Source organism: Theropithecus gelada, chromosome 19 (genome assembly GCF_003255815.1).
Source record: "Theropithecus gelada isolate Dixy chromosome 19, Tgel_1.0, whole genome shotgun sequence".
Taxonomy (NCBI): Eukaryota; Metazoa; Chordata; class Mammalia; order Primates; family Cercopithecidae; genus Theropithecus; species Theropithecus gelada.
This window is the reverse complement of record NC_037687.1, coordinates 18,594,306-18,612,630: the sequence shown is the minus strand read 5'-3', so window position 1 is coordinate 18,612,630 and position 18,325 is coordinate 18,594,306. Positions and strand designations below refer to the sequence as shown.

The 18,325-nt window shown below is 51.2% G+C and overlaps 1 protein-coding gene across 10 annotated transcripts in view; it reads left to right on the top strand.

Annotated features, from left to right (window-relative positions):
- The window catches only part of SUGP2 (SURP and G-patch domain containing 2), a 45,049-nt gene extending 26,925 nt beyond the window's left edge, over positions 1-18,124 (top strand). For 3 of the 10 annotated variants that reach the window (XM_025369030.1, XM_025369026.1, XM_025369028.1), the window contains exons 7-11: positions 3,132-3,610; positions 6,082-6,143; positions 13,722-13,858; positions 14,518-14,638; positions 17,863-18,124. In XM_025369030.1, the coding sequence (XP_025224815.1) occupies positions 3,132-3,610; positions 6,082-6,143; positions 13,722-13,858; positions 14,518-14,638 (799 nt within the window). In that variant the 3' untranslated portion in view covers positions 17,863-18,124. Of the gene's footprint in view, positions 1-3,131; positions 3,611-4,168; positions 4,288-6,081; positions 6,144-13,721; positions 13,859-14,517 lie in introns of all 10 variants that reach the window. The other 7 variants (XM_025369029.1, XM_025369027.1, XR_003116953.1 and 4 more) reach the window with 6 other exon arrangements.
- The last annotated feature ends 201 nt before the right edge of the window (positions 18,125-18,325 follow it).

Sequence of the window (18,325 nt, the reverse complement as noted above, 5' to 3'; positions counted from 1 at the left end):
AGCCTGGGTAACAGAGCGAGACTTCATCTCAAAAAAAAAAAAAAAAAAAAAAAAAAGGCCGGGCGCAGTGTCTCATGTTTTTAATCCCAGCACTTCGGGAGACTGAGGCAGATGGATCATGAGGTCAGGCATTCAAGACCAGCCTTGCCAACGTAGTGAAACCCCGTCTCTATACTAAAAATAAAAAAAATTAGCCAGATGTAGTGGCGTGTGTCTGTAATTCCAGCTACTCGGGAGGCTGAGGCAGGAGAATTGCTTGAACCTGGGAGGCAGAGGTTGCAGTGAGCCGAGATCGCACCATTGCACTCCAACTTGGACAACAAGAGTGAAACTCCATCTCAAAAAAAAAAAAAATCTGTTCTAGGGGACCTGCCCTTCTGGGGCATCAGGAAAATCCTCCCCAGAGTGACATTTAATCTGCATCCAAAGACTAAATAGGAGTTGGCCAGGGGAGGGGGGAGAGGTGAGGATTTACTGCTCACTGCATGATAGTAGTGATAGTCAGCCCTTGCCCAGGTCTGGACAGGAGGCACTTCTACATGGGGATAACGTGGCGTGCTCATGCTGGGAGCAGGTACCTTTGCCCTTTCCATTCCTCAGATAGGTGGAGCTCTGCTCAAAAGCACACAGCCCGTAGGCAAGAAAACCTGGGCTAGAAGCCAGCTCTGCCCCTGGGGTTTTTCCCTGGGGTGATGTGAGACGCACCCTCCAGAGAAAGGCTACCAGTGGGAGGCACCCATCTTCCATTACGAGCCAGGACCCTACTGAGGGGGCTCTGAACTCCTCGTGCTGGTCCCAGCTTGTGGGACAGTCATGCCTTCGTCCAATTAAAAATACAATTGAAAACGTGCATTTCTTAGCGCATTTATGGAATTCAGTGGTGACGGAACATACTCTTTCAACTTGTTTGGGACCTGATTGCATGAGCCAGGCCCTATTCCCCCTCTGCAGCCTTGGCTTATGACTGGGTCCTGCACTGAGGTACCACCCACCTTGTGGGGCACCAACCACCTACAGACGGGAAGCCTGACCAGGCTTACAGTCAGGTTCTGCCTTTTACAGACAGTGGTGGCCTTGGGGAGCTGCTGGACCCTGTAGACCTCGGGGTTGGGCCTGTCCACTGTGTATGTGGGATTTCCCCTGGCAGGGTTGGGTAAGGAGGACAGCTCAGTGCAGGGCAGCTGGGGGCATCCCATCAGTCCTTTTTTCTTTTTCTTTTCCTTTTTTTTTCCAATGAAAAGTACAGTTTAAAGGAGAATTTTGCATTAGCCTGGGTACTTGGGCTGTACTACTTGTTGGGTTTTGGGTGATTCCTCCCCATCTGTGACAGCCTTTTCTGAGCAGTGTCCTTCAGAGTACTCTGTTCTGTCCTTCCCTGGAGGGAGAGCCCTGGATCCTGACCACGATACTGGGCAGGGTGTTGGACGCTATCCAGCCATGCTTGTAAATGGGCCAAGATGACTTTGTGTTTCTTTTGCCTTTAGAAAAATTTTATTTCTAATGTGCTGAAGCTCATTGAGTTAATTCATTTTGTGGGTGTGGTTATGTTATAAAGTTGTCATACAATCTTATTTATTTATTTATTTATTTATTTTTGAGACGGAATTTTACTCTGTCACCCAGGCTGGAGTGCAGTAGCGCGATCTCGGCTCACTGCAACCTCCGCCTCTCGGGTTCAAGCGATTCTCCTGCCTCAGACTCCCAAGTAGCTGGGATCACAGGTGTCACCCAGCTAATTTTTGTAGTTTTAGTAGAGACGGGGTTTCACCATGTTGGCCAGGCTAGTCTTCAACTCCTGACCTCAGGTGATCCTCCTGCCTCAGCCTCCCAAAATGTGCTGGGAGGCATGAGCCACCATGCCCGGCCCAGATTCATTTGTTTCTGCTAATATTTAGGGGTGTGTGTGTGTGTGTGTGTGTGTGTGTGTGTGTGTGTTAGCCTGGTATAGTGGCATTTGCCTATGGTCCCACCTACTTGGGTGGGTGACATAGGAAGATTTCTTGAACCCAGGAGTTTGAGGCTGCAGTGAGCTGTTATCACACCACTGCACTCTAGCCTGGACAACAGAGTGAGACTCCATCTCTAAAAATGTATAATAATAAATAATTATAAAGCTGTCCAGTTTTTCCAATACCATTCTTTGAAAGACCACCCCTTTTTCGCAGTAGTTTGAGAGGCTACCTTAATCGAATGCTGGGTTTCTGGTCTTTCTATTCTGTTCCTTCGGTATGTCTTATGGACTACTATGCTGTTTAACTCTAGAGGCTTTGGGGCATTTTGTAGTGTTTGGTGGGGCTGGAACCCCTTATGAGTCTTGTTCGGAGTTTTCCCAGATACTTTTACATATTATTTTTCTTTATGAACTTTAGAACCATCTTGTCCTGATTCAGAACAGGGTTTTATTGGGATATATTAATATGCTAATTGGGAGGACTTGGCACATTTATGAGGTTGAGTTGCCTTATGAGGACCATTTTTCCTTTGGTCCAAGTGGACTTTGGTGCTTTCAGGAGTGTTTTAAGTTTGTCATACCAGCCACAGCTTCATAGCTGTGGTTACAAGTCAAAGTGGCCACCAGACCCCTGAGGCACAGAGAGGCCTCATCTCCACGCCCACATAGCTGGACTGCAGGCCCCAAGTGGGAAGTGCTAGGGGTGAGGAGCCTTCTCTGGGGGCACCTTACAGCTCCATGGTGCACATGTTCCAGCAGTAACTGTGCAGGGCCTCCTGGCGTCTCTCCATGCTTCTCGTATCTGGGAGGAACCAGAGTCAAAATGGGCACATGGAGGCCCAGAGAGGCTAGTGATGTAACCAGAAAGGGTGAGATGGGTCTCAGGCCAGATTTCTATTCCAGCATTTTCCCAGGCCCTGCATACCTTGTTCATCTGCCTCTCTCCCCTGGAAAGTAGTTACGCTCCTTGAATTCTAGCTCCTTATTAAGTTACTAGTACTCTTCAAATTTTCTGTCATTGAGAGGCTGCACCATCAAGCTATAGCCGCATAGAGAGCGGTCAGGTTATTCTTTCCCTTATCCCACCTCCACCTTCCTTGGATCAATCCCGGCAGTTTCAGCAAATAAAAATGTTGAGAGATTCCATCTGGTAACCTAATGTATTTCCTCTGTGCCCCAGGTTTCTACATGACCAAAATAGTTCTGCTTTCAAATTCTATCGAAAGAAAGTGTTTGAACTATGTCCATCAATTTGTTTCACATCATCTCCGCACAACCTTCACACTGGTGGTGGTGACACTGCGGGTTCTCAGGAGAGCCCCATGGACCTCATGGAAGGGGAAGGAGAGTTTGAAGATGAGCCCCCTCCGCGGGAGGCTGAGCTGGAAAGCCCAGAGGTGATGCCTGAGGAGGAGGAGGAGGAGGATGAGGATGGCGGAGAGGAGGCCCCTGCTCCCGGAGGGGCGGGCAAGTCTGAGGGCAGCACCCCTGCCGATGGCCTTCCCAGTGAGGCTGCCGAGGACGACCTGGCTGGAACACCTGCCCTGTCACAGGCCACCTCAGGTACCTGCTTCCCCCGGAAGAGGATCAGCAGCAAGTCGTTGAAGGTTGGCATGATTCCAGCTCCCAAGAGAGTATGTCTCATCCAGGAGCCAAAAGGTGAGTGCCCGCCTGTCGGCACAGCTGCCTCCAGCACAGTTCTTGGTTGGTGGGCTGTGAGAGTTAGAAGAGACAGTTGGAGACATTTTAATCCTAAAGAGTTTTGTGCACCACTCCAAAATGTGAACCGACACTCATGTTTCCCGGTGGTCTGAAGGCATTGCTCTAAAGACATGTTTCCTTGCTGCCCTGTGGCTTCTGGCACACTACTTGCTACTGGACATTTCCCTGACTGCCCGGATTCAGGTCGGGGCTTCCCCACTTGTGGAGGGGTGGGCCTGGGTCATCTCAGCTGTTTTCCTGCCTGTGACTTTGTCAGCTGGGGGCCCTTCTGAGCTCCTGGAAGGCCCAGGGTGCTGATAAGCTGCTTCATGTCATGACAGTGAGATGGGAACAGAGCAAGGGTGGTCCCAGGCAGTGGTCAGTGGGACCTTCCTTGGCCGTGGGAAGCCATCTCCTGCTCTCCTGTGGGGAGGTTCCGGGTTCTTGAGGTATAATTTACCAGCAATGAAACACACCCTTTCCAGGTGGACCATTTGAGTTTTGTTGACTGTGCAGAGGCGAGACCCCACCAATACAGCAGAGCTGAAGCCTGTTCCCAGAACAGGTCTCTTGTCCCATTTCAGTCCCCTGCCCCATTCAGCCCCAGCAACCACTGACTGTTTTCCGAGACCCAGGTATTCTACCTTTCCTAGTCTATCAGTACATGGAATTGCATCGCATGTGGCCTTTTGGTGGGCAGGCCGTGGCCCAGATGACTCCTGTGCCCCCCATGCCCTCCAAGCTATCTCCCCACAGTCAGGCCTGGACCGTGCTTTCACATGGGACTTCTGCTGCAAAACCTGTGTGTGAAGTTGTAGTGAATGGTGCCCCATTGTGGGACTGTGTTAAACAGTCACCGGTGTGTTCTACATCATTCAGACAGTCATATTTACAGGTGACAGTGGCCTTATGGTTTTGCCTGCTTTGGAATAGTCCTCATGTTTTGTGTTTGAAAACCTTGGTGTTGCAGTGAAATGCTAACCATTCTACTATAACCCTTACCATCGTTCAAAACTTCAAAACTTCTCATGGGCCGGGCGCAGTGACTCGTGCCTATAATCCCAGCTTAGCGGGGCTGAGGCAGGAGTATTGCTTGAGCCCGGGAGTTTGAGACCAGCCTGGGCAAGATGGCCAGACCTCATCTTTACAAGAAAAAAAAATTTAATGTAAAAAAATGAAGTAAATAATTAAACTTGTCATGGATGGTGGGTAGTGTATCAGAGTGCTTGTTATGTATGCTCTTCTTGGTGGAGTTTTTTATTTCTGTTTTAGAAGCTCTCAGTTCTTTTGGTAATTGATGAGATAAAACCAGACCTGCACCGGGTGTACTGGCTCACGCCTGTAATCCCAGCAATTTGGGAGACTGAGGCGGGAGTTTGAGACCAGCCTGACCAACATGGAGATACCCCATTTCTACTTAAAATACCGAATTAGCCAGGCGTGGTGGTTCATGCTTGTAATCCCAGCTACTCGGGAGGCTGACGCAGGAGAATCTCTTGAACCTGGGAGGTGAAGGTTGGCATGAGCCGAGATCATGCCACTGCACTCCAGCTTAGGCAACAAGAGCGAAACTCCATCTCAAAAAAAAAAAAAACAGACTTGCTAATCTCCCTTTCATAAAAAATAAAATAAAATAATACGATTTGGTCCTCTATATGAGAAGCATAGTTGTTTTTTACTAGAAAGTTTTAGGCAGACTGTAATTCTTTTTTTTTGAGATGGAGTCTTGCTCTTGTCGTCCAGGCTGGAGTGCAGTGGCGCAATCTCGGCTCACTGCAACCTCTGCCTCCCAAGTTCCAGTTATTCTCCTGCTTCAGCCTCCTGAGTAGCTGGGATTACAGGAGCTCGCCACCATGCCTGGCTAATTTTTATACTTTTAGTAGAGACGGGGTTTCGCCATGTTGACCATGCTGGTCTCGAACTCCTGACCTCAGGTAATCTACCTGCCTCGGCCTCCCAAAGCGATGGGATTACAGGCATGAGCCACTGTGCCTGGCCCAGACTTTAATTATTTCCCAGTGAATTAGCTACAGATAAACTAGGAGGGCATAGTATCACAAATAGCTGGTACACAAATATTTCTGTAGTCATGGAAAATAATCCATGTATTGGATCCTTTGTTATAAATGTGGGGACTCTTAGGTTTGAATAGACTTTCCAAAAGCGAGGCACCCCTCAAGTGAACCCTTCACTATGGCCCAAGCTGCCTTCCCTGAGTGTGTCCCGCCTCTGCTCACTCCAGGGGTCATACATGTTCATTCCTGAGAAGAGCTGGGGCACAGCTGGGGCTTAGGCCCATGCAGGGCCCAAGACACCTTCTGTCGTCAGAGAACTGTTAGCCAAAATAGACTGCAAGACCTTCAGTCTCTAAGTAATGTAGGGAAAGCACGTGTATGTATGTGTACATGTCTCTTTCTTTTGCCTTCTAGTCCATGAACCAGTTCGAATTGCCTATGACAGGCCTCGGGGTCGTCCCATGTCCAAAAAGAAGGTGAGCTTAATCATTTGTAGTCCTTACGCAAAGTATAGTTGGTTAGAATTTGTTGGAGTTCCAATGGAAGCTGCAGCTTGTGATTAAGCTATGCTCACATTTCAAACTGACGTATTAACGTGTAAAACACAAGAGACTTTTCTCTTGGGAGGACTTTTGAAAACTGTTTTGCCGGCCAGGCGCGGTGGCTCAAGCCTGTAATCCTAGCACTTTGGGAGGCCGAGACGGGCGGATCACGAGGTCAGAAGATCGAGACCATCCTGGCTAACACGGTGAAACCCCGTCTCTACTAAAAAATACAAAAAACTAGCCGGGCAAGGTGGCGGGCACCTGTAGTCCCAGCTACTCGGGAGGCTGAGGCAGGAGAATGGCGTAAACCCGGGAGGCGGAGCTTGCAGTGAGCTGAGATCCGGCCACTGCACTCCAGCCCGGGCGACAGAGCCAGACTCCGTCTCAAAAAAAAAAAAAAAGAAAAGAAAACTGTTTTGCCTTTGTTCAAAGCATAGACTAGTGATTCATCTGTGTAATGGATAGTTGAGATCCCTGTAATGAATGCAGTGGGATTTGAGAGATAAGCGAGATAGTGTCTTGGCCTTGTAAGAAGTTCAAGCTAGGCTAGGTGTGGTGGCTTATGCCTGTAATCCCAGAACTTTGGGTGGCAGGGGCGGGCAGATCACAAGGTCAGGAGATCGAGACCATCTTGGCTAACACGGTGAAACCCCATCTGTACTAAAAATACAAAAAATTAGCTGGGCGTGGTGGCGGGCGCCTGTACTCCCAGCGACTCGGGAAGCTGAGGCAGAAGAATGGCGTGAACCTGGGAGGCAGAGCTTGCAGCGAGCCGAGATCGTGCCACTGCACTCCAGCCTGGGCAACAAAGCAAGACTCTATCTCAAAAAAAAACCAAAAAAACAAAAAAAAACAAAAAGTTCACGCTAAGGCCTATTGGGTGGTTTACGCCTGTGATCCCAGCAGTTTAGGAGGCCGATATGGGCAGATCGCTTGAGCCCAAGAGTTTAAGACCAGCCTGGGCAACAGGCAAAACCCTGTCTCTGCAAAAAATACAAAAATTAGTTGGGCATGGTGGCGCATGCCTGTAGTCCCAGCTACTCTGGTGGCTGAGGTGGAAGGATAATTTGGGCCTGAGAGGTCGAGGCTGCAGTGAGCTGATTGCACCATTGCACCCCAGCTTGGGCAACAGAGTGAGAGACCCTGTCTCAAAAAAAAAAAAAAAAAAGTTCAAGTTATCCAAGCGCACTGATTCACGCCTGTAATCCCAGTGCTTTGGGAGGCCAAGACTGGGGGATCACTTGAGTCCAGGAGTTTGAGGCCAGCCTGGGCAACATAGTAAGATCTATGTCTCCTCCTGGTCTCCTTAAAAAATAAAACATAAAAACGTTCAAGCTTAGTAGACTGGAAGTGTGGTGAAGAGAGTGCACTCATCTGCTAGTAAACAGAGCATGGTGTGTGCCGTCAGCACCTCCTACGTGCCAGATCCTGATTGTCCACCTGGAGGCAGCAGCGAGCAGGGCCAACAGTGAAAGAGAAATGGATGAGGTGGTCCTGGGGAGGCTGTGGGCAAAGAGAAGCAGGTCAAGGAGAGGGAGAATAAGGTGGGGTCTAGGGGATGCCGCTGAATTGGGAAAGCCAAGGGAGGTCTCTCTTGCAGATGATGTTGGCACAAGCCTGGAGGAGCTGAGGAGAAACAGTGTGGAGATCTGAGAAGGGCACAGCCTCAGCAGAGAGTCTGGGGCAGCAAGAGACCTTTGTGGCAGCAGAGGAATCGGGGTGGTCACACAGGACCTCAACAGATGTTAACACTGTGGCCCTTTCTCAGGGAAGGGAGGGTCCCTCTGGGACCTGTGGCGGATGTGGCCACTAGGGTGGAGAGCAGCCTGTGGGTGGGAAGCAGGAGGAGGCTCAAACTTAAGACAATTGGACCAGGGCATGAGGAGCAACGAGAAGGGGTGAAGATGGAGTGGGTGACACCTGATTGTGGGCTGGGTGTGCAAAAGCCAGGGGTCCAGGTGACCCCAGGGTAGTCAGCTTGGGCAGAAGAGGGACAGAACTACCATTCACTGACCTAGAGGCAGGTTATAGAAAGGGGGCAGATACACTCCAGATGGCCTGGGGAACACAGTGCTGGGGGCAGGCAGGGTCACCTGGGACACATGTGGAGAGACTGCACCGGTCCTTCATGGTCAGGGAGGAAGGTGGGGAGCCAGGCGAGGTCGCTCTGCTGGTGTCAGGCAATGCCATGTTGCTTCCAACCCCTTCCAGGTGATCTAGGTCAGTCTGACCCCAATTATGGCAGGAAGGAGGAACCTTCCCGAATCCAGAGCTCATGGTCCTGACTGATGTGCCAGGTTTTAGGCTGAGCTGGCATCTGGTGTCCGTTTGTGTGGCCTGGGTAAGGGCACGGCCACATGAGGGCACAGCAGGGCCTTGGTGTCAGGCACAGCTGTACTCTAGCCCAGCCCTGCCACCGAGTAGTTTTGTAACCTTGGCATGTAACCCCCGAGCCACGGGTTTGTCTGTAAAATGGGACGGCCACACCTACCCAGCAGGTAGGAGGTACGGTGAGGATTAAACTGAACAAGGTTCCTGGTGGGTGTCCTGCACGTGCTGTTCTCTCCTTGAGACTCTGCACCTGTCCTCCTTTCTGCCAGTGACTGCAAATGGAAGGGAGGCTGTGGTGGCTGCAGCTCTCTTCTGCACGCCTCCGCCTTGCCCACAGGGCTTGGCTTTCCTCCAGCTGTCCAGGAAACCGCCATCATGATTGTTAAACACAGATTTAAACATTCCCGAAGAAACTTCCAGGCTGAGCCGACCCCTCTTGCGCTGCACCTCCAAGCAGCTATCCTGAAAGGGAAAAGAGTGCAGACCTGCCATTTGGGGACCCCGTGTCCCGCCATGACCAGCATTTCCCCTTCCTTCCCTACCCGTCACCCCAGGGCCCAGGTCGTGCGCAGTTCCCAGGAGGGCCTGACGGATGCCCTGTTTCTCATCTCATCCGGTGGGTTCTGTCACCTCTTTTCTCCAGGCCACTTTCTCATGGCAAGGGGCCCCCCAGTATAGCAGGTCCTGTGTGGTGTCCCCTGGCTTGCAGAGGTGTCTCTTCACTGTTAGTGCCCCTCTTCCTGTCCCAGCCCACAGCATAGCTCCTCCCTTCATACCTTCCCTCCTTAACTGCCCTGCAGAGAAACTTATTCCCACACCACCTCACCAAGACCACCTCATGCCATTATGGAGGAGCCGCCTGCATCCAGTAACTCACACATCCACACACACAAGATACACACACGTGGACGCATATGCACACACACACGCGTACACACACACAGCTACTTCATATAATACCCTCGGAGATGCATCTGAAGAGAACAAAGGGAATTTCCCTCCGCCTTTGAAGGTCCAAGTCTAAACCTGTTGAAATGAACTGACAATAGGAAGATTAACAGGATAAAAAATGGTATGCAGTCCAGGTGCACCTGTAATCCCTGAACTTCGGAAGGCCAAGGCAGGAGGATCGCTTGAGCCCGGGAGTTCAGGACTGCAGTGAGCCATGATGGAACCACTGCACTCCAGCCTGGGTGACAGAGCAAGATCCTGTCTCAAAACAAAAAAGTTATACATATTTATTCACGTGCATAAGCACAGGAGCCATATAAAACATTATGAAAACTCAAAGAAGGGCCAGGTGGTTGAAGCTAAATACCTTTTCATAGGGGAGAGGGCAGTTGGGAGGCTATAGGTAACTTTAGAGGGGAAGCAGAAGATTTTAGGAGAGATGAATGGAGGCAGGCATCATCTTGTGAATGATCCTCACTGAGAATTGAATGGGACTAGAGAACAGCCAATGGTTTGGGCTCTAGGTGTGGTGTTTAACATTCCATCATTTCAACTCTGGTTAATGACGTTTCAGGGAAGAGATCCAAGGCCCTTCTGTTCTTCTTGGGCAGGTCCAGTTTCTAGGTAGATAGGGAACTTGAAGAGAACAGCTTCCTCCTGTGCTTTGGGAGGGACGGAGACAGGAGGGAGGTCAGAGGGACCTTGAGGCTGTTGCTTTAGTCCCACCTGTCAAAGTGCCATAATTTGGGGTATATGTTTCTTTTTTTTTTTTTTTTTTTTGAGACGAAGTCTCCCTTCGTTGCCAAGGCTGAAATGCAATGGCACAATCTCGGCTCACTGCAACCTCTGCCTCCGAGATTCAAGGAATTTTCCTGCCTCAGCCTCCTGAGTAGCTGGGATTACAGGCATGCACTACCACACTGGGCTAATTTTTGTATTTTTAGTAGAGATGGGGTTTCACCATATTGGTCAGGCTGATCTCAAACTCTTGACGTCGTGATCCACCCACCTTGGCCTCCCAAAGTGCTGGGACTACAGGCGTGAGCCACCACGCCCAGCCTTGGGGTATCCGTTTCTGATCCCTTGCGTCTTGCTGCCTGTTGAGTTCTCGGCACCTCTCCAGGTTGTTTTGTCCCTTTCTAGGGTGAGAACACTGAGGCCCCAGGAGCTCCAGGGGCCCAGGCCTTCCTTATGGGAGCAGTTGCTCTCTTCTCCCTCCTGACCTGAGGCCCTGCACTCTCCCTTCTCCCTTCCCTCTCCCAACCCCTGCCTCCCCCAGGCTTAGCCTTTTCTGCCTTGTCTCCAAGCTCCTTTGTCTCTGAAGTGCCTCCCCCATGCACCCCTAACGTTAGGGAAGCTGATTCCTGGGCACCTCAATGCAGATGGCAAGGGAGGATTTGTATTTTGGTTGAATTGTACCTCGTGAGGCCTGCATGACATGATGGGGCAGGTCGCTAAGCTGATGAGGGCTGACTGCCCAAGGACCTGAGCTCACAGGACTCAGCACGCCCTTCTCACCCTGCTTCCCATGCCCAGGGTCATCTAACCCTCTCCCAGCCACTCCCACCTGTCCCCTGCTCAGACCCCCAGCACCAGCCTCCATGATCCTCCTCAGCACCTTCTTCTCTCCCTCTCAAGAGTACATGAACTCTCGCAGCCTCTCAGGTAGTTCAGTATATGCCTTAAAGAAATACATCAGCCAGGCACAGTGGCTCATGCCTATAATCCTAGCACTTTGTGAGGCTGAGGCGGGCAGATCAGCCAAGGTCAGGAGTTCAATCAAGACCAGTGTGGCTAACATGGTGAAACCCCATCTCTACTAAAAGTACAGAAATAGTCGGGCGTGGTGGCACACACCTGTAATCTCAGCTACTCGGGAGGCTGAGGCAGGAGAATCACTTGAACCCAGGAGACGGAGGTTACAGTGAGTTGAGATTGCATCCCTGCACTCCAGCCAGGGCACCAGAGCAAGACTCCGTCTTTTTTTTTTTTTTTTTTTTTTTTTTTTGAGACGGAGTCTGGCTCTGTCGCCCGGGCTGGAGTGCAGTGGCCGGATCTCAGCTCACTGCAAGCTCCGCCTCCCGGGTTTACGCCATTCTCCTGCCTCAGCCTCCCGAGTAGCTGGGACTACAGGCGCCCGCCACCTTGCCCGGCTAGTTTTTTGTATTTTTTAGTAGAGACGGGGTTTCACCGTGTTAGTCAGGATGGTCTCGATCTTCTGACCTCGTGATCCGCCCGTCTCGGCCTCCCAAAGTGCTAGGATTACAGGCTTGAGCCACCGCGCCCGGCCAAGACTCCGTCTTTAAAAAGAAAAAAGGCAGGGCGCGGTGGCTCACGCCTGTAATCCCAGCACTTTGGGAGGCTGAAGCAGGTGGATCATGAGGTCAGGAGATCGAGACCATCCTGGCTAACACAGTGAAACCCCGTCTCTACTAAAAATACAAAAAAATTAGCCGGGCATGGTGGCAGGTGCTTATAGTCCCAGCTACTCAGGAGGCTGAGGCAGGAGAATGGTGTGAACCTGGGAGGCAGAGCTTGCAGTGAGCCGGGATTGCGCCACTGCACTCCAGCCTGGGCGACAGAGCGAGACTCCGTCTCAAAATAAATAAATAAATAAATAAATAAATAAATAAATAATAATAATAAAAGCTGGGTGCAGTGGCACATACCTGTAGTTCCAGTTAATGGGGAGACTGAGGTGGGAGAATCACTTAAAACCGGGAATTCGAGACCAGCCTGGACAACATAGCGAGACTCTATATTTTAAAAAAACACAGACAAGTTTTGTTTTTTTTTTTTTTTTTTTTTTTTTTTTTTTTTTTGTTTTTTTTTTTGAGACGGAGTCTCGCTCTGTCACCCAGGCTGGAGTGCAGTGGCCGGATCTCAGCTCACTGCAAGCTCCGCCTCCCGGGTTCACGCCATTCTCCTGCCTCAGCCTCCCGAGTAGCTGGGACTACAGGCGTCCGCCACCTCGCCCGGCTAGTTTTTTGTATTTTTTAGTAGAGACGGGGTTTCACCATGTTAACCAGGATGGTCTCGATCTCCTGACCTCGTGATCCGCCCGTCTCGGCCTCCCAAAGTGCTGGGATTACAGGCTTGAGCCACCGCGCCCGGCCTGTTGTTTTTTTTTTTTAGACAGAGTCTTATTCTGTTGCCCAGGCTGGAATGCAGTGGCGCAATCTCGGCTCACTGCAACCTCCGCCTCCCAGGTTCAAGTGATTCTCGTGCCTCCACCTCCCAAATAGCTGGCATTACAGATGCCCGCCACCACGCCTGGCTAATTTTTATATTTTAGTAGAGACAGGGTTTTGCCAGGTTGGCCAGGCTGGTCTCAAACTCCTGACCTCAAGTGATCCAACCCACCTTGGCCTTCCAAAGTGCTGAGATTAAAGGCATGAGCCACCGCACCCAGCCCACCCACACAAGTTTGTGAAGAGCCAAGGAATACATGGCAAGGTCTTGGACTGCCCAGCTAGGCTCTCACACAGCAGTGTGTCATGAACATTCATGAGTGAATAGAAATTCCTTCTGCTAGATCCCTGCAGGCTCCTCCTCCAGAGGCCCCAGGGCCCTGTCTGTCCCCAGATCTCCATCCAGTGGCCCAGAGAATGCTGCACTTCCCCACCACCCACAGGACCAATCACAGCTGTACTAGCTCTCAGTGAGGTCTGCTCTGAGCTAGATCTCACACAGACTCTGGTGTCCAAGTAGAACTCAGTCCCTAGGACAGACAAGGCAGTCAGGGATTGAATGAAGCACAGAGGGAGGGGTATGTTGGGGTGGTTCAGGGAGGGTACTGCCAGCCAGTTCTCACCCACCGTCTGGCCCCCATTCTGCCTCCAGGCCTATGCCCTGGTGCCCCCCACTCTTCCTGTGGTCGTCACAGGGCCACCCTTCTTTATCCAGGGCTCCGCTGAGGGCCATCCTACTGACTCCTTGACCCCGGGACTGCACATTCCCTTACCCAGTTTTCCTCACAGTCTTGGCACCAGGGTTATAGTGGTGGCTGAGAGGCAGGACTGACCTCAGGCCAGTAACCTCTGACTTAGAAGTTCCATCCCACCCAGGGATGTTGCAGAGAACTGGGAAAGTGACCGGAGCTTGAGCCTGAGCATCTGGAGAGTCAGGAGAGCATTTGGGGGTGAGGGGCTCCAGGCACTGCCTAGGACAGACCCTTGATCCAGGCACCTCCCTGTGGCCCACATGTCTGGACTCCTCTCTCCTCAGAAACCCAAGGACTTGGACTTCGCCCAGCAGAAGCTGACCGATAAGAACCTGGGCTTCCAGATGCTGCAGAAGATGGGCTGGAAGGAGGGCCATGGCCTGGGCTCTCTCGGAAAGGGCATCCGGGAGCCAGTCAGCGTGTACGCAGCAGGCAGCCTGGGGTGGGAGTGGGTGGGGCCTCAGTCCTTCCACCTGCAGCCTGACCTTGGCTCCCTCACGCCCAAGGTGACTTACAGCTGGCAATTGATTTTTGTTTTTTAAACAAAAGGCATCTTCAGATGAGAAGCTGATCATTTACATATGCAGGTGTTTACAGGGCTCCTTTCTGTCCTGCTGTAGATTTTTTAACCAGCTTGTTGGCCCTGGTCATTTTGTCCTCATTTGTTATCATCATAAAAGCTAAGTGGTATTTCTGTGTAGTTTTGGCCTGGAACCACTTTCCCATTCCCGGGAACCCATAGCCGGGCCAGCCAGGGTCCCGAACACAGGCCCAAAGTTTATTAAACCCCAATCGTAACATCCAGCAGGCATTTCATTTAATACTGAGCTTAGTGCCTGCTGGGTAAGGCATTCCAAGGTAACCAGGGCCCTCTGGGCACCCCCTCAAAAGCCAGCTCTTCTTCGAGGGTGAGTACTCCTTGTTTCCACTGTGAGTCGTGTCTTGATTTTCCCTCTCTTTGATGTCTCAGTGTGTGTCCCAAACACCTGCATCTCATGGACTGTTTGTGCCCATGCCCAGTTCCTGGCATGCCAGGCCCTGGGCTCAGGTGCACAACTGACTCTCTTTTTCACTCCTTAGGGGAACCCCCTCAGAAGGGGAAGGGTTGGGTGCTGACGGGCAGGAGCACAAAGAAGACACATTCGATGTGTTCCGGCAGAGGATGATGCAGATGTACAGACACAAGCGGGCCAACAAATAGGTATGTTTACGGGACAGTGCATAAGGCCCTCCGCCCTCACCGGCATGCTGGTATGCAGAGAAATTCCCCCAACAAAGTTGATATTCCCTGTTCCCCCAAAAATGCCACACACAAAAAAATCACAAAATTCTGTGAGGGAAACAAAAGGGTCTCTGGATGCGGATATGCCCCATTCTTACATTCCAGGTTTGCTGAAGGAGCAAACCTCATGTTGGCCAAGGGCAGCTGCATGTGGCCTGCCTGGTGCCCTGGTTGTGAGCCCCTCGAAGCCTCTAGGCCAGGCTCCGTGGATGTGCACGTGGAAATAGGCCACGCCTGTCTCTTCTCTTGCTCAAGTTTTCTCTCACAGATGAGGGCCACCTACCACATAACATGACCAGCAAACGGATTGTTTAGTCCAGAGGGCCTTGCCATCATGCAAGTGGAAGGCCGACTGTGACAGCCACCGCCACAGAGGATGGCAGTTAGCTGTGTCCCTTTGTGAGGGTCTTCAAATCCTTTTCCTTCTGCAGGGCCTTGGGCCTGTAAATATCCTCATCTTTCTACTTTTTTTTTTTTTAGTTGTCCCTCTCACCTAATTTCCAACTCAGTTTTGAACAAAATCGTTCTCTTCCTGAATAGATCAAAACCACTGATGAGAAAGATAAGCCTTGAAGCAGCAATTGCCCTTAAAACATCATCCCTGCCCTGGATCGGCCTGGAGCCAGTGCCCAAGTACGGTTTGGTGTGTACATGAAAACAAACGTCTCTGCAGTCTCTGGGGCGGAGGTTTCGCTGGCTTTTCTTTCTCTCAAAGAAAAAACATGCACCATTTTCAATGTGCTTTTGCCTCTCCTCTCTGTTCACATGCTTTTAGCAGCAAGTCCCCTCCAAATCTGTCTTGGTTCCCCTTCAGAAGGTGGCGCTGCCCCCGAAAGGCACCTCAGCCTGTGAGTGCTGAGGAACCAGCTCCTCTGGCTGGTTTTCCAGTCGGACTGGCCATTGCTCTCCAGAAGTGCTCTGTTAGCAAACGTGATGTGGAAACGATCACAGATGGTGTTTTCTCGTTGTTCTCCAGAATTTATACGGGGGAGACAAATCGGTAATTACCAAGTCTGCGCTCGGGTACCAAAGCTCTGAAGCTCTCTGAACAGTTGCCATACTTGAGTTGATGAATGTGTTATTCATGATGTCTCATCTCTTCAGTGCATCTTGATAGACTTAATAAAATTTTAGCAACGGTACAGAATAGCTCTATCAGGTGGGGAGTAATCACTAAACAGATTAAATCGGCCCCAGATTTACATGTCTCTTTAGAATCCACAGTGTAAGCAAACTACAGTTACAAAAGGATGGGGGTTGTAAACTCTCTGAGACTCTGCACTTTTCGCACGTGTAGCATCGTCAAGTGCTGTCTTATTACAGCCTTTGTAAGGAGAGGCAGGCTCCCCCTGGGGTGGGCTCTGCAGCTGCTCTATTTCCAGGCGTGTGATCGCTGCCACTCTACAGATTCCCCAGCAGTCTGCTGTGTGTAACTCCACTCAGTTCTCCACTCATTCTTCCTCGTGAAGCAGGAGCATTAAAGTTTTAAGTATGGGCAAAAATCTGGAAAACTTAGGATCCTCCTCACACCCCGGGATAGGGGACGCAGCAGTGGCTAGGGCATCAGCCCCAGAACTGAGTGGGAAATGCCACTTGTATTGGTTGTAAAGAAATCCTGGCTTTGGGCTGGGCATAGTGGCTCAAGCCTGTAATCCCAGCACTTTTGGGAGGCGGAGGCGGGTGGATCACCTGAGGTCAGGAGTTTGAGACCAGCCTGGCCAACATGGTAAAACCCCATCTCTACTAAAAATACAAAAAAAAAAATTAGCCAGGCGTGGTAGCAGGCACCTGTAATCCCAGCTACTCAGGAGGCTGAGGCAAGAGAATCACTTGAACCTGGGAGGTGGGGGTTGCAGTGAACTGAGATCATGCCACTGCACTCCAGTCTGGGCAACAGAGCAAGACTCCATCTCAAAAAAAAAAAAAAAAAAGGCTGGGCGCGGTGGCTCACGCCTGTAATTTTAGCACTTTGGGAGGCCTAGGCAGGTGGATCACGAGGTCAAGAGATCGAGACCATCCTGGCCAACATGGTGAAACCCCGTCTCTACTGAAAATGCAAAAAATTAGCTGGGTGTGGTGGCAGGTGCCTGTAGTCCCAGCTACTCAGGAGGCTGAGGCAAGAGAATCACTTGAACCCGGGAGGCAGAGGTTGCAGTGAGCCGAGATTGTGCCACTTCACTCCAGCCTGGCAGCAGAGTGAGACTCTGTCTCAAAAAAAAAAAAAAAAAGAAAGAAAAGAAATCCTGGCTTTCTTTAAGCCACAGACTTCCTAGGCTGTGGTCCGAGCTCCTTGTCTGCCTGGTCCCTGTCACCTTGCAGTGCCACCACCCCCAGGGGCTCTGCTTGCTTCCAGTGGCTTCTGTAGCTTTGGCAACTGGCAGATCTTTATGGCAGTAGAGGTGCCAGCATGGAGGATGGGGCTTGGGTTTATTACCCAACCCTCGAACGAACCAGCCTGTGGGGGCCTGGAGTAGAGCTGGTTTTGGGGAACCACAGGTGCGGGGGGTTCATCTTCTCCTTTCTCCTTCTCCTTTCCTGACTCCTCCGACAGCTTCCATGTTGGCCGTGGGTCAGGTGAATGGATGGAGCTCCGAGCGGGGCTCGGCCCGCTGGCCCGAGCGAGGCACACACACCTACAGCGTGGATCAAGCTCGCTCTCTCCAGCATCGCCCTGACCATTCCATGTGCTTTGTCCTAGCATGTTAATTCTTGACTTTCTCCACTTCATTTTACTAAAAAGTTAAATGCTTTAGGAATTTGTGGTGTGTGGCCACTGACCACCCCCCACCTCCTGCCGCTCCTCCAAGTTTGAGCTGAGATGGTTCTGTGAGTCCTTGGCAGGGGTCAGAGGGCACACCTCCTTGAACCTAGAAAGTCCCTACACTCTCAGAGGACGCCTCTCCTGTGGATTCAGCGCTGGGGCAGTGAAGGTGTCGGGAGCCAGCAGAGCATGGTGCGTGCTGCCAGCTGCCGGCCGGCCGGGATAGAGGAGATGCCACTGGCCCTCCGTGCCCCCAGCCCCTCCCTCTTAATCGAGGCTGCCCTTGCTCTCTGCAGAGGCCACTCTGCAGGATCCTCATGTCGCGCGTGACGTGTGGTGGCACAGCCGTGTCAAAGTCACAGTGTCTTTTCTGTCGTTCTAGTTCCAGGGTCACCCCCGAGAGGACAACAGGCATCTGGAAGTGCTCTCTCGCCACTCTGGGTGCTTACTGTCTCTGGCTTGTTTCCATCACTGGAAATCACTTAGAGAATTGTAGTGTTTTTGGTCCTTGATAAAGCCTAGAAGACATTTGTGATGTTACAAAATGGAAGTTTTCTTTTGTTTCTGTTTTTTAAGATCTAAGAAGTTGTGAATGTTGTTAATCATTTAGCCGTTGCAATAAATGTAGAGGAAATGCAGTGTGCCAGGGTCTCCATGGCTGTGTTTTTAAAATCAGACCAGTCACCAGCGCACGCAGATGGGAGTGCAGTGTAGAACCAGATGACGGCTGCCTCCCAGTACGTGCCCTCTGCCGGCATGGTACTCCTCCCTCAGGCCCCTCCTGACTGGCTCGCCCCACCTGAGGGACCTTGTGTCACTGTCACCAGGAAAGCCTGGAAGATGCC